Source organism: Peromyscus eremicus, chromosome 9, assembly GCF_949786415.1.
Source record: "Peromyscus eremicus chromosome 9, PerEre_H2_v1, whole genome shotgun sequence".
NCBI classification, from domain to species: Eukaryota; Metazoa; Chordata; class Mammalia; order Rodentia; family Cricetidae; genus Peromyscus; species Peromyscus eremicus.
The window spans coordinates 1,926,408-1,942,048 of NC_081425.1; the positions used below are offsets into that span (position 1 = coordinate 1,926,408).

Consider the following 15,641-nt stretch of genomic DNA (forward strand, 5'->3'; position numbering starts at 1 on the left):
TTTTTGGTACTTCATAATTGTAATTTTGCTTCTGATATGAATCATAATGCAAATATCTGTGTTTTCTAATGGTTTAGGGGGGTCATGACCTACAGGTTAAGAACCACTTCTCTAGAGGATGGGTACATATTTCTAAGATGGTTGAATTTATGGGTCAACCTAGCAAAACCCCAGTATCCAGATATTTGGCCAAGTTATCATGGATGTTTCCCCAAAGGACTATAAAGTTTTATACCAGCAGTTTTAGTAAGACAGATTGCCTTGTATACTTAGGTAGGCATCATTCAATCAGCTGAAGGATTTCATGGGAACTAACCCGGAGTTCAGTGAGAAGACCAACTATGAATCTTAACTGATTTCACATGGGTTACCAGTCTACTACCCTCCTCTGAAGATCTGAGGTTTGCAAAGCCTCTGCAAGTATATGACCAGTTCCTTAAAATAAGTTACATTTGCTTTGTTTCTATACACATACACCAATAAGCATACCCTATTGAGTCTCATACAACTTCTCATGCCATACATTAAACAATATTTTTGTTTATAAAATGTACTAACTAGAACAAGAAGAGTATTTAACCTGAGGTTAAATACCTAAAGTTTATGTTACATTATACAAGGGCCTGCCTCTATACACAATCTACCAAACATATACTACACACCTATGCATTATACACACATCTCTATACAGAGATGGCAAAGCACTAAGGCATGAATGTCCATATCTCACTGCTACAAAGTCACTATGTTTTTTTCCAAGCCACAGGCTTTTCTAATGCCCTCAACAAACTCTCGGAGCCACAAGACTAACTTTCATGCCTTGTGTACTCTGAACAAGTTGCCTCAAAGACATAAACAGGTGTGCTGCATACTACAAATAATACTTCATAGGAGAACACAGAGACATGCTCTACAGCAGCAACAGAAAAACAACACATTTACAGTATGCTTTTAACAATGTTCTGAAAACTATAACTGGCACTAACAATAACTGTAACCTTACATGTAAATACAGTAACAAACTTAGCAAGCAATCAGAACTGTACTACTTAGTGTATAAAGCACTCCGTCACACAGTGGGTGGTATCCTAAAGCCTAGAAAATAACTAAAATTGTAACCAGTCATACAGCTGTTCACAGCTTTGAGTCAGTTTATGAAGAGATACATCTTATAAATTTAAAAATATCTCAGATGTGTTTGAAAATAATTTTTAAAATACAAGAATCAAAACACATTCACAAAGGCAAAAATATAGAGGCAACTTAAGTAGCTTACAACTGAGATTCACAGATAAATAAAAATGCACCCCTCTGTTCATTAGAATGCTAAATATGTCTCCATTAAAATGAGGTTTACAGGGGACTGAACAGATGGCTCAGTGGTTAAGCCACTAGCTGTTCTTCCAAATGACCTCAGCTCTATTCCAAGCACCCACATGGTGGTTCACAACCATCAGGGGATTCTGTAGCCTCCACAACCACCAGGTATACAGGTAGTGAACAGATATACATGCAGGCAAAATACACGTACACCAAATAAGCCACATCAAAGTGATAGCTTAAAATTTAAAAAAAAACAAACACCCATATACATAAATTAACTAAAAGAAAAAACAAAAAGAAATGTGGCTTTTAAGTGCTGCATAGCAATACATAAAATGACAGGATTTACATGAAAATAATGAAGATACAAAACTATGATTCAATTTCTTTAGAAAGGTGGATGTGAAGAACTTAACCGAGAAAGATAGAAAGCAAACTGAGGGCGGAAGAAGTCAAGCTCACTGTTTTCATACAATACACTCTTACTTTTAAGAATACAGAGAAAATCTGCAATGGGAAAAAAGTACAACTACCCCACAAGCTAGAACTAGAGAAGCATTTCCTCTCTGAGAAGATGCAACTGAAATATTTCCAACAGAGAAGCTTTTCTCACATATCCGGCTTCTCATACAGAGGTGTCTCGATTTGATAGCAAAGTAAAATCACAATGAACGGGAGCAAAAACATGGGAGAAAACCAAACAATTCTCTCTGACCAAGACGATGCATAGTATTTTTTCATACTTACCACTGTGCCAAGAAACTGAATGCTCATGTTTCCACCCGCTTCTCGAGAAATACACTAAAAGAAAAAAATAGTATAAAATAAAATTGCATCCACAGGGGGGGAAATGTACTGAATGTTCACAATCACTAAACAAAAACTGCAAATGCCCATTGAGCAGTGAATGAGTGAATAAAGGATAGTGCTTCTACACCCCAGAACACTTGGCTTAGAAATGAGGGGAGCGTCAAAAGCATCAGAGCCAAAGCCAGTCACAGAGGGCAGGGCACATGGCCCCCCTTGGTAAGGAAGTCTGGATAGGTGAGCCTAGGGATGGTGAATCTCTCACTGCCACAGGAAGAAGGGCTGGGAGAAAACCCTGTAATGATAACTGGTGTGGGTTGGGTTTGCAGAGTCTAAAAATCTAAAATCAACCATGGTGCCAACTGTCCACTCTGTGAAAAGACTAAAATCATTTGAAATAAGACTCCAAATGGTAAAATACAGTATGCAACATTTCAGTAGCTACTGAAGTGAACTGATGTTCTTTAAGACAGCAACAACAACACCAGTGAGGTGGCTCAGCAAGTAATGCCTGGCCATCTGAGTTTGATCTCTGGTACCCGCTATGGAGCACAGAACCAACTCTCACAACTTGTAACTCAATCTCCACACGTGCACATGGTACATGTGTGCCTGTACTCACATCATAAACACACAATAATAATAGTAGTAATAATAATAATAATAATAATAATTAGTAACGATGAAAACAATGCAATTCTTTTGAAAGAGAAATTAAAAAAAAAAAGTTGCCCCATACTAAAAGTGTATCACTATATTACTCAAAGCAAATAAAACATTACCATTACTATCTTACTCATTTGATCTTTAAAAGTCAGAAATATTCCTGGAAAATGAATGTTAAATGGTGCACCGGAAGCGAATTGCATATTCTTCAGCAGCCTCACCTGCAAAAACCTGTCTGTTCAATCCTAACTTGCTCCTTCAAGTCCCCCATGCTAGTGAGAGAGAACTCATGAGTGCAAATGAGAAAGTTCTGAGAAACACTGCAGGTTTTTAAGGGTGGCCGAGTCCTGGAGGATGAATGGCGTATTAGTTACTTGTTGCTATAAACAAATACCTGGTGGGAAGCGACTTGAGGAAATGTTTATTTGGGCTCAGATTATCATGGTGATGGAGACACAGTGGGTCTTGTCCGTGGTAGCAGAAGACTAAGACCCCAGCCATAAGATGGTGCCGCCCATTTAGGATCAGTCTTCCCCCTCAGCTAATTCTCTCTGGAAATACCCTCACAGAAAGACCAGTTCTCAATCTAGTCAAGCTGACAACACTACACACTACAAAGTATTGATGGCTTCCCCTGCACTTTCAGTCCCTGTCCAGAAGCAGAGATCCATTAACACAGATCTCCAAGATCACTAGATTGATGGAAACTAGAGGGACCTCTTGACTCCTTCACTGTTGGAGGTCACTGAGGAGAAAAGAGGTTTCTAGCAAAATAAGTTTCTCCCTACCTACAGATACGGCCAACAGCTTAACACCACATTGTTACTAGCATGTTTAAGGCAGTGTGGTATGCAGTAGGCAACCTTAAAATCATGACATCATTTTGGTCCATTAATTTATTTCTAAGGATTTATACTAAGGGGGAAAATATTGGTTAAGTAGGAAAGCAAAGCTACAAAAACATCAAAAGCAGTTCACAGAACCAAGAAATGCCAATAAAAACAACAGCAAAGATTGTGACACAACTTTTGGTGCATCCAGGAAGCCATTTAAAAACTTTGAATACATGGAAAATTCCATCCAAGTTGAGTGACCTTACCTGAAATGCTTGGAACCAGAAAGGGCTCAGATTTTCATGGATTCTAGAACATCTACAATCTGTATCAGTTAAGCATCCTTAATCCCAAACTCCAATACACAGAAGATGCTGGAGCAGTTTGCATCTTTGCTTGACAGATTGGAGATACTCTCTGTGTAATATATTTTAATACAAACAGGATGAACCAAATAGTATGTTCAGAATAAGGCTCAGATAGAAATTAGAGCTTCTAGGGGAAGACAGCATATTAGAAGACAGCTGTGTGTGACTCTGAGTCAGGGCTACAAGAGACAGAAAAGAAGAACATCAGAGTCATGAAAAAGATGACAGGGCAGGAGGAAAGTCATAGACTATGTGTAGAAAACCACTCCTGGCTCCATCTCCCACCCTGGCTCTCAGTAAGAGAAGCCAGAGCTTAGGCTGTCCTGCCTGATCTTGTGGTTTGATGTGAGAGTGTCTGAAGACTGAAGCTCAGTGGCCTCTTATACAGTCTCTTCTTTCCTCAGGGGTGGAGTTCACTGAAAGCAATGAGATTAGGACCCCAAGTGGCAATCTGAGTGTTTAACTTGCTTCCATCTCTCTCTATCTAATGCACTGGGCTTAGACATGAGTGAAGTCAATCAGATAACCCAGCTGCAAAGCTGTGTGGCCAGCAGTGGCTCTGGGTAGGCAAAGAAGAGAAGACCCTCAAATGAACGCAGCCCTGATGGGCAAGTAACTCCTGAGTGGCACAAGCTCAGTAACAACCTAAATGTAAAGAAAGACAAGAGACTTGATGTCAACCGACCTCCCTTCCACTTGCTACTTTCCAGTATCAGAGGACTCTGAAGTAAGCCACTACAACACCTGGTTATTTTTTTAAAAAACATTTTTCCTAACTTTCTTTTAAAATATGGAAGGAGGGGTGTCTTTACTATCTTTTTACTATTGTTTCAACTTTATTACTAAGTATTTTTAGATTTTATTAAGTTAAACTGTATTTACCTATTTTTCTTTATTATTTAATCAAAACTTTATCTGGAGCTCCCTTCTCTCCTCTGTAACATCCTGTCCATTCTTTGCATGTCTTTTCCTTAACCCTTCTTTTATTTCTTGTTCTTAAATGCCTCCTTAATTTCATTCATTCATTCATCATGATTACTTTTCTTTGTTTTTAAAATTTATATCTCATGCTATATAATGCTGCCAGTTTCTGTGTGTGTATGTATGATATGTGTGTTTGAGATGTGTGTGGGGGCCAGAGGTTGGAATTAGGTGTCTTCCTCAGTCATACCCCACCTTGTATTTTAAGACAAAGTCTCTCCCTCAACCTGGAGCTCAATGATCTGGGTAAGATTGGTTAGATAAGCCTCCAGCCCCATCACAGGATGATGCATACCACTGTGTCTGACTTTTATGTGGGTGCCTGGGACATGAACTCAGGTCCTCAAGCTTATGTGGCACTTTACCATCCACGTCATCTCCCAAGCCTCGCAGCTTCCTTTCTGTGCTCACTGTGCTATCTTCATTGGCTTTAATGATTTTGACTATATTCAATATTTGGTTAAGTTTAGTATTGCTGTTTCAGAAGTTTGTTTTCTCCTGTGTGAGCAATACCAGGTTTGTGCTCTCAAGAGAAGGTTGATCACTAAGAACTTGAAATAAAACCAAAAGGGAGACTGCATAAATTCCAACACAGAGACAACAAATGTGAAAAGGTAAGGTAATATGACTCCTCCAAAGGAGCATGACTGCAGTAAACAAATCTAAAGATACTGAAATGAAAGATGAAGACAAAGAATTCAAAGTCTAGATTGAACATTGATCAATGATCTCGAAAAATGTTCAAACAGTTTAATGAAGTAAGGCATTCAATTCAGGGCCTGTGCAAGAAATTCAGCAGCATGAATAAGAAATTCAGAAAGGAAATTAAGATTTGGGAAAAATTCAAGCAGGATGTTCAAAGTGAAAAACTGAATTAATCAAATAAACATACTGGAAAGCATCACCAGTGAACTGGAGAAAGCAGAAGATTAAAGTTATCAAGAACAAAAGACAAAGCAAAGGAAATAGTATCTCAGACATTGATAAAGAAAAAAAAGCAGAATTATCACAACTTTCAAGAACCCAGAAACATGATCAAGATGCCAAATTTAGAATCCATGCATAGGAAAAAAAAGAAAAGGAAAAAAAAAAAAAAAAGGAGCTCAGATGCAAAAGCTAAAGCCAGCTCCTGAGGAAACAGAGTTGCTGGAGTACCTGATTTCAAATTATGCATATAACAAAACAGCACACCACTGCCATAGAAACAGATATGGAGACCAATGCAAGGCTCAGAGCACCTAGAAACAAGTTCACAGGGCTGCAGCCAACTGCTATTTGGCTAAAGTGTTATTGTAGTTTAAATGTAAAATGTTCTTCATAAATTGTGTTTGGAGATCTGGTCTTCAGACTATGGCACTTGGAACCTTTAGGAGAGAGAGACTCACTAAACAAAGTGGATCACTAGGGCAGGCCTCAGTTTCGTAGCCTGGCCCCATTTCCTGTTTGCACTCTGCAACCTCACTATGGACATGATGTGACCAGCTGCCTCACACCACTGCTACTACACTTTCCCTGCTTTGATGGATTATCTCCCTTCTTAAACTATAAACTAAACTCTCCCACCCCTAAATTGCTTCTGTAAGGTATTTGGCCAGAACAACAAGAAAAAAAAAAAAAACAAATACAGGTGCCAGAGGCACACTGGAGAAAATCAGCCTTTTCAACAAATGGCGCCAGGAAAACCAGATACCCATATGCACAAGAAAGGAGATTCCAGAGTCTCACCCTGCACAAACATCAATTCAAAAGGGGTCGCAGACTTTAAGATTGGAAAATTTGTTATCACTAGGCGAAGTTATAGGATATGGTATAGACAAGAACTTCCTGAAAAGGACTACCTTGGGCCAGAAAATAACAGCAAGAATTGGCAAATGGGTTTGTACCAAAAACCAACAGTGTCAATAATGTGGAAACCCTTATACACAGTTGGTAGGAGAGTGAGTTAGCAAAACCAGCATGGAAATTAGCATGAAGTTCCTCAAAAAAGTAAACAAACCTCCCTAATTTGAAGCACTGTGTCCTACAGCAACAATATTCCTGGCTCTGTTCAGGAAGTATCTAGGTCACTATATGCACAGAGACACCCATATTTACTGCAGCAATATCCATGATAGCCAGGTTATCATGGACAGGTTGACATGTCCATCAAGATATGCATGAATAAAGGAAATGTGATATATACACAGTGGAATTTTCATTCAACCATTCAGAAGGATGAAATTAGGTCATTTGCAGGAAAATGATTAAAATTAGAAATGTTCATGTTAAAGAAATAAAAAAAACAGATAATTATTGCATGTTTTCTCTCACGTAAAGGATCTATATTTTTAAAAGTATGCACATTAAGATGAAAGTACAGCGTTGAGTATTTGGGGTGGGAAGGGAATAAGTGATGGGGATGAGGGGTAAAGAAGGAAGTTGGGAATGAATATAAGCAAAATATGACACATGTATAAAGATGTTAAAATGAAGCCCAGCACTTTATTCTATGAATATATAGCAATTAGAATTTCATACAAAAAAATAAGCCTTCTTTAAAAAAATCTGTATTTATCAAAACTCTAGGATAAATAAGGCACATAAATAGTTAGCTCTTCTTTCTGGGTAAGATATATCACCTAATCTTCTCTTTTTCTTTTGTATTTTTCCTGAAGAACTCTGAAAAGCAAAAAGAGAAAAGAACACAGAGCAGAGTACTGCAGGTTCCTGTCTTTTATGTCCTGAGGGAGACTCAAGAACTGAGTGTTGATTCTGGACATGGTGTCTCATGCCTGTAATCCTAGCACTCAAAAGGCAGAAGCACCAGGATCCACCATGAGTTCGAGGCCAAGATAGTTTACACACTAAGTCTCAGGCCAGTCAGGGCCACACAGTGAGACCCTTTATCTGAAAACGACAAACGTTCAGTTCTGACAATGGTGGTGCTGCCGTCATTCATCCATCTGTGGACTGCAGTGTTGAGCAGTGCTGGCTGAATGAAGATTCACCATCCAGAGCTAGAAATAGGTTTTAGGTTAAGAGCATTTACTGCTTTTCCAGAGGGTCCAAGCTCAGTTCCTAGCACCCACACAGGGTGATATAGAAATGCATGATATAAAAATGATAGGATAAAAGGGTACATTATTGAATCTACTTTAATCCAAAAAACAACTATTAATTATACATATTTTAACATTAGTATGGATTTTGGTTTATTGATACAAATTTAAAGTCAATTTTGTTATACTGTATGTGTATTTCTACTCTTGTTTAAGATATTATGTTCATGCAGCTCATTTAAAAACGTAATGTGTTGGGGTTGGGGATTTAGCTCAGTGGTAGAGCACTTGCCTAGCAAGCGCAAGGCCCTGGGTTCGGTCCTCAGCTCAAAAAAAAAAAAAAAAAAAGTAATGTGTAATTAGGAAATACAGACTTGTGGTGATATATTGTGTATCCTAGTAAAATTTGCCTGAAGATCAGAGGACAGATCAAGCCACTAGATTAAACATAGAGGCCAGGCAGTGGCGGCACTTGGGAGGCAGAGGCAGCTGGATCTCTGTGAGTTAGAGGTCAGCCTGGTCTACAGAGTGAGTTCCAGGACAGCCATGGCCATTACACAGAGAAACCCTGTCTCAAAAAAAGAAAAAAAAAAAAACCAAAAAAACAACAACAAAAAAAACCGAACAAACAAACAAAACCACAAAAAAAGAATAAATAAATAAATAAATAAATAAATAAATAAATAAATAAACAAATAAATAAATAAATAAATAAATAAAAAGAAAAGGGTGGCTATGGCTTGTTCCTTTGTCTCTCTGATCTTTCAGCATTTACCACAATATCTCGCTGTGAGTTTTTATTTTAAGACTGTTTAGGATTCCTGTTATACCAGGCATCCAACTTTTGGGGAAAGCATTCACAAAAAAGCTGCTTGCCTGTGGCCTTGCAGTCCCAGGCTCAGGCCTGAGCTACATGCGGCTGGAATCTCCAACCCACCTGGGCTGGACTCCCTAACCTGCCGGCTATGTTTCTGTCGCAGCCTCTCTGCAGCAAACTCCATAGGTTTTGGGGCTCCAAAACCCACAGGAGTTAGCCACTTTTGCATACTTCCCCTGTGCAGACGGCTGGATCTTTCACTTCTTTCCTCTCCTGGTGGGTTCTGGCTTTCTCTGGGGCCCCTCCTCAGGCTGCTGCCACACCATCATCTGAATTGTCAGCAGATTTGGTGAGTCAATTAAGATTTCTTAAAGGGAGGAATTAGTTAAAAGAAAAAAATTTTCCCCTCATTAAAAAATGGGAAACATTTTTACAATGGAAAGCATTTGGTCTCTGTTTGATAACACATTAAACAGTCTGAAAATGGAACAATTAAATGAGAGGATGATTAATGTTGATGAGATAGATGTAATGTCAATTATAAATATTATTTGTTTGATCATTCTTGTTTTATCATTTTAAAAAGTTGGTTGATATGAGTGTCAAAACAAAAGTTTTAGAAAAACTTGTTAAAACAGATAATAGAGATATTCAGACCCAGACAGAAGAATTTAAAGGAGAACCAATCTCAACATTGCATTAACTCACATTTCAGCACAAATAAAATATCACCATAGGATTACAGAGGAACAGCCTAAGGCTTTCAAACAGCCAAACTAATCTATCCGGTAACCTTACAGGAACTACCCAGTGATAGATATCCTCAAGGCTGTGTAAGAGCTGACTGGACTCCTGTGCAAATGTTAGATTTGAGGAGATTCAAAGAAGCAATAGTCTCATATGGCATTCACTCATCTTTCATGAAGCAGATGTTAAACTTGTGATCAACTTGTAATAGAATTATCCCTCAAGACTGGAGAGATTTGGTTACAGCAGTCTTAGAAGCTGGTCCCCAATTACAATGGAGAACCTGGTAGAAAGATGAGGCTAAGACCATTGAACAGTGAAGTAGGGCTAGAGGTATTGAAATTCCCCAAGATCAACTTCTTGAAGAAGGTGATTATGCTGATATACAAAGACAATCTTTATATGATGACCACACCCTAGCTTTATGCTGCATGACATCCTTGAATGCTTGGGACAGAATTGAAGAAGTAGGAAAGAAAACTGAGTCATTTACTAAAGTTATACAGGGCCCAAAAGAAACTTTCACTGATTTCTTACAAAGATTGACTTCAGTAGTAAAGAGAATGATATCAAATTCAGAAGTTAGACAGATAATAATTGAATCTCTGGCTTTTGAAAATGCTAATGCACAATGCAAAAGGGTAATTAGGCCATTAAAGGCAAGATCAGCACCCTTGAAGGAATGGATCTGAGATACAAAATAAATGATGTTTGGAGAAGAGAGGTGATTTCCAGAGGTTTGAAGAAAAACTGTAATGTCAAGTGTTTCAACTGTGGTAAATAAGGTCACCTAAAAGGTGATTGTAAACAGGGCATTCCTAGAAAGAAGGTTTTTGCAAGAATATTCCCAACAGAACGCCCCTCCCTTCTGGATTAAGCAGAAGGTGTGGCAAAGGCAGATATTGGACTAACGAATGTAGATCAACAAGGGATAGACAAGGAAATCCTTTGCCTTTGCCTGCAGGAAACACCATGAGGGGCTTCTCGGAGGCACCCATGTCAAATTCCTTTCAGTCCTTTCCTATCATTGTAGAAGAAACTCCTTCCCAGAGCAATTAAAGAACTTAATGACTATTGAAGAAAAAAAAAAAAAACATACTGCTCTGGAGATAGAACAGCTATAGAAGAGAGAACAAAAAATTCAGGAGAAAACATAAATCAAAATTGATAAAGATTAGATTGGAAACTTCCCAAAGTTAGGATTGGGGAAGGGTTTTATTTTTGTCTTTCGGGAGAATGAAGGCTAAGGAATCTGAGGAACACTGGACAAATGAGACAACTGAAAAAAAAAAAAGACACATACAGAAAAAATGTCCCAGGAAAAAGATTTTCTTCAGTGAACCATGACCACACCTCACTACAACTTTGAAATATCCAAAAAGAAGATGGGACCCCACAATGACAATCCATCAGGTCAATGATAACGCCATTAAGCTGACAAACAACCCAAAGATGGGCTTTGGACGACAAACTGCTCAGGGCACTGTTGAGATGGCAGGCTGAGACGACACAGCCTCACAGACTACTCCATAATCTGGACTTGACCACAACCCTATATTTTCTTTGTGTCCCCATAAGACTACCAATGCCCTCAATCAGCAGGAAGTAGCCTAGAAAACTACTCCCACATTCCCAAAAAATGGATTATGGATGTTTGTCTTTGTTTTGTGGTTGGTTAAAAATTGTTATTGAACATAGTAAAGCTCTTTCTAAAAGAAGAAAGGAGGATATAATATAAAAATCATAGGATAAAAATCATAGGATAAAAGGGTAGAGTATTGAATCTACTCTTAAAAAAGGATATAGATATGATAAGATAAAGGTAGATTACTGAATCTACTCTGATAAAAAAGAGAGCTAGAAATAATAGAAGGGTAGATTATTGAATCTATTCTGTAAAGGAAAAAGGGAGAATATAGATTTAAGATAAAAAGGTAGATTATTGAATCTACTTTTAAAAAGCAATTACTAGTTTTAAATATTTTACATTGGATTAGATTTTTGTATATTGTATACAAATTTTGTATATTGATAGAAATTTGAGATTAATTTTGTAAAAACATACTGTATATATGTTTCTAATTTTATTCAAGGTATTTTACCTACACGGCTCATTTAACATGTTATGCAAATGCCTAGTCCTTGAAAGTTATTATTACCAATTAATTAGGATATAAAGAAATGCAAGTTAGTAGTTAGTTATTACAATCAAACTGATAAGTCATATTAGGTATGTTTTCAAGGTCAAGCAGATATATTTTAGATAGACAAGTCATCTTCAAACACTTCAGAGACCTATGGAATATGGCATTTAAGATGTTTTAATAACATAAATTTTTTTATGATTATGAGACATGTCTGCTCCTGGCAGCACCAATCTACTTCAGAGAAGATAATTGGCATAAAAAAAAAAAAAAAAACCTCCATATGAAGTTTACTTTTTTTGTGGCAAAAGTTATCCACTAGGCAAGAAAGTGCCCTTACCTCAACTGCTGACAGTATGCTGTCCAAATAGACAAGCAGGACACAAAAGAAAGGACTATAGGAAGGCCCTTTAGAAAATCCTGCTTCACAGATGAGTCTGTCAGGTATGCTGGGCCTGTAGGCCAAAGATGGATGCCCAAACATTGCAGAGGAACCTTGGGTGACTGTCCAGGCAGCCAGCTGTTTCTGTCATTTCTCACATTTTTTGGAAGTCACTTGCTTGCACTTCCTGCTTACTTAGGCAATATTATTTTCTTCTTAAATCTCTAAGGGAATTGAAAACTAGATAGTTATAGTTATAGTTTTCCTTGTTAACAAATTCAGAACAGAAAATCACTAAAGATGTGTAAAGTGTATAAGTTTGAAAGACATCAAAAGATAGCTTGGGGTTGGTAATACAAGTTAGGATATAAAGTGAACTAGGTACAACACTTAGGACTCACTAAAATAGCATAAATAATGGAGTATTTTCTCTGAATCTGTCAAATGTTAATAGACTGGACATTGTTAATGTAATTCTTGACTGTACATATTATATATACTTATTGTACTTATTGTATATATAGTTTTTCTTATATTAGTTATAACCTTCTTTTATTATTTTAGACAAAAAGAGGGAAATGTGGTGATATATTGTGTATCCTAATAAAATTTACCTAAAGATCAGAGGACAGAACAAGCCACTAGATTAAACATAAAGGCCAGGCAGTGGTGTCACACACCATTAATCTTAACACTATGGAGGTAGAGATCCGTCTGGATCTCTCTGAGTTCAAAGTCACCATGGGCTACATGAGACTGACTAAGTCTAGGAGAGAAACAGAACTAGGCAGTGGTGGCACACACCTTTAATCCCAATACTTGGAAGTCAAACACTTTTAATTCCAGCACTTGAGATCTCATGTCTTTGCTTGGGAAGCACACACACCTTTAATCCCACAAACTGATGACTGGGTGGAGAAAGATATATTAGGCATGAGGAGACAGGAACTAGAGGCTTTCCAGGCTGAGGAGCTGGTGAGGTAAGAGGTAGTAGCTGTGGCTTGTTCCTTTGTCTCTCTGATCTTTAAGCATTTACCACAATATCTGGCAGCAGGATTTTTATTAAAAGACTGTTTAGAATTTGTGTTACACAGACTAATAGCCAGTCATCTATAATAGTCAACCTTATAGTCATGTTAGGTTTTCTAGGTATACGGAAATATATTTCAGATAAATAGGTAACCTTCAAACACTTCAAAAACCTATAGAATATGGCATTTAAAATGTTATAATAACAGACTTTTCATGACAATAAGATACAGCTGCTCCTGGCAGCACAAATTTACTTCATAAAAGGATGATGGTTATCGAAGAAATTCCATAGGAGTTTGCTTTCATTATGGCAAGATTAGCCACTTGGTCAAGAAATTCCTTTTGCCTTGATTGTTTGACTGTATACTGTATAAAATGGACATGCAGGGCCCACAGGAAAGTGATTGCTGAACTTTGCCAAAACAAGGTAGGACAGTCCTTCAGGGTTCCTGCTTCACAGAAGAAACTCCCAAACATTCTGTAGGACACAGAGGAAAGTGATTGACAAACTTTGCCAAAATATATGGGACAGTCCTTGAAATTTCCTGCTTCACTAATAAGTCTGCCCAATACTCTAGACTTATAGGCTGAAGATGGATGCCCCAATGTTACAAAAGAACTTTGGGTAACTGTTCAGGCAACATGATGTCTCTGTCATTTCTAAAATTTTGGAATTTTCTTATAATGCACTTCCTGTTTACTCAGATAATATTATATCCTTCTGAGGTCTTTGATGGAGCTGAAGACTAGATAGTTATAAATTTCCTTAGTTATGATAAAAGATAAATTATATATGAAACTTTAGACTCACAATGATAGGATAGATAGAACATTTTCTTTAATTTTGCCAAATACAAATAGACTAGCTATTATAACTATAATTCTTGCTTGATAACTGTTTTGTTACATGTAATTTACTAAGTTAAAGTTAAAACCTTCCCCTTTTTGATTAGACAGAAAAAGGGGAAATGATGTGGGATGTCTTTCTGTACCTGTGAATATGTGTTGCTCCCACTGGTTAATAAATAAAGTTGCTTTGGCCTATGACAAGGCAGAATAGAGCCACAAGGGAAATCCAAACAGAGATACAGGGAGAAGAAGGGCAAAGACAGAGGTAGACGTCATCCAGCTGCCCAAGGAGTAAGATGCCAGCAGACTGGTAATGCCACAGCCATGTGGCAAAACACAGATTAATAGCAATGGGTTAATTTAAGTTGTAAGAGCTAGTTAGTAATAAGCCTGAGCAATAGGCCAAACAGTTTGTAATTAATATTAAGCCTCTGAGTGATTATTTACAAGTGGCCATGGGACAAGGCAGGACAGAGAAAAGTCTCCAGTTACACAGTTCACAACAGCCTGTAACTCCAGGTTCAGGAGATTCAGTGCCCTTTTCTGCCCATCCTACCCCAGACACCCACACATGTAACATATATTCATACAGTCACACATATCTTATGTACACACAAGTAAAAAGAATAAAATAAATCTTTAAAAGATCCACCTCCCAGGACACCACAGGAAAGGTAACAAATTGTAAATGAATTAATTATGTTTCAATATGATAAATTCACATACCAAAATGAAGTAGAATATTATTTTAAGGTTGTGTTACTTTTGTTTATGTTGCATTTGTTTTACTCTCTGAGCTGTGTTACTGTGATTGTGTAAAACACCTGATGGTCTAATAAAGAACTGAATGCCCAATGCAAGGCAGGAGAAAGGATAGGCAGGGCTGGCAAGCAGAAAGAAGATATACAAGGAGAAAATTGGGAGGAGAGAGCTAGGAGACAGAGGAGGACTCCAGGGGCCAGCCACCCAGCTACAAAGCAAGCCACGAAGTATGAGTAAGACTTACAGAAGTAAGACAATGGGAAAAGCCCAGAGGCAAAAGGTAAATGGGACAATTTAAAGGAAAGCTGTCTAGAAACTAAACCAAGCTAAGGCTGGGCATTCGTAATTAAGAATAAGCCTCCGTGAGTGATTTATTTTGGAGCTGGGTGGCGGGCCCCCCCAAAACAGTAAAATACCAAGAACAACACCAAAATGTATTAGATATTGTGAGATGGGAAGAATTATCAACTAATTTTCAAGAAGAGTTATAGAAGGCTTACTGCTAAACACTAAAGTTTAGGGTTTAAAAATAAGCAGGATATAGCCAACAAGGAAAACAGAACAGAGGGGCCTCAAAAACTTCAGAGCTACTTACAATCAGAGAGTTCCACATATAACAGTGGGTGCCTAAAGAAAATGAGGCGAACACTATGACAAGATACCTGCATGGTCAGGTGACCTCTAAAACATGGAATCCACTGGAGTCCATCAGTGAATTGACAGAATACTATTCAGCACTCGAAATAGTGGAAATCCTGTCATGGGCAAAAATACAGAAAAATTTACAGGACAGTATGGTGAAGAAAGTAAGTCAGTCACAAAGAGCCAAATACAATGCATGACTTCATTCTCATGGAGAATTTTGAAAAGCTGAACTCCTAGAAGTAGAGAG

General features: G+C 37.8%; 1 protein-coding gene across 3 annotated transcripts in view; it reads right to left on the reverse strand.

Moving 5' to 3' along the window:
* Pcca (propionyl-CoA carboxylase subunit alpha) overlaps positions 1-15,641 on the reverse strand; it is a 378,979-nt gene that overhangs the window by 72,783 nt on the left and 290,555 nt on the right. For 2 of the 3 annotated variants that reach the window (XR_009381162.1, XM_059273165.1), the window contains exon 21: positions 2,071-2,124. The exons of the other annotated variant lie outside the window; for it this stretch is intronic. Coding sequence is in view for 1 of the 2 variants with exons in the window: in XM_059273165.1 (XP_059129148.1) it covers positions 2,071-2,124 (54 nt within the window). In the remaining variant the exon portion in view is untranslated. The remainder of the gene's footprint in view (positions 1-2,070; positions 2,125-15,641) is intronic. 3 annotated transcript variants of the gene reach the window in all.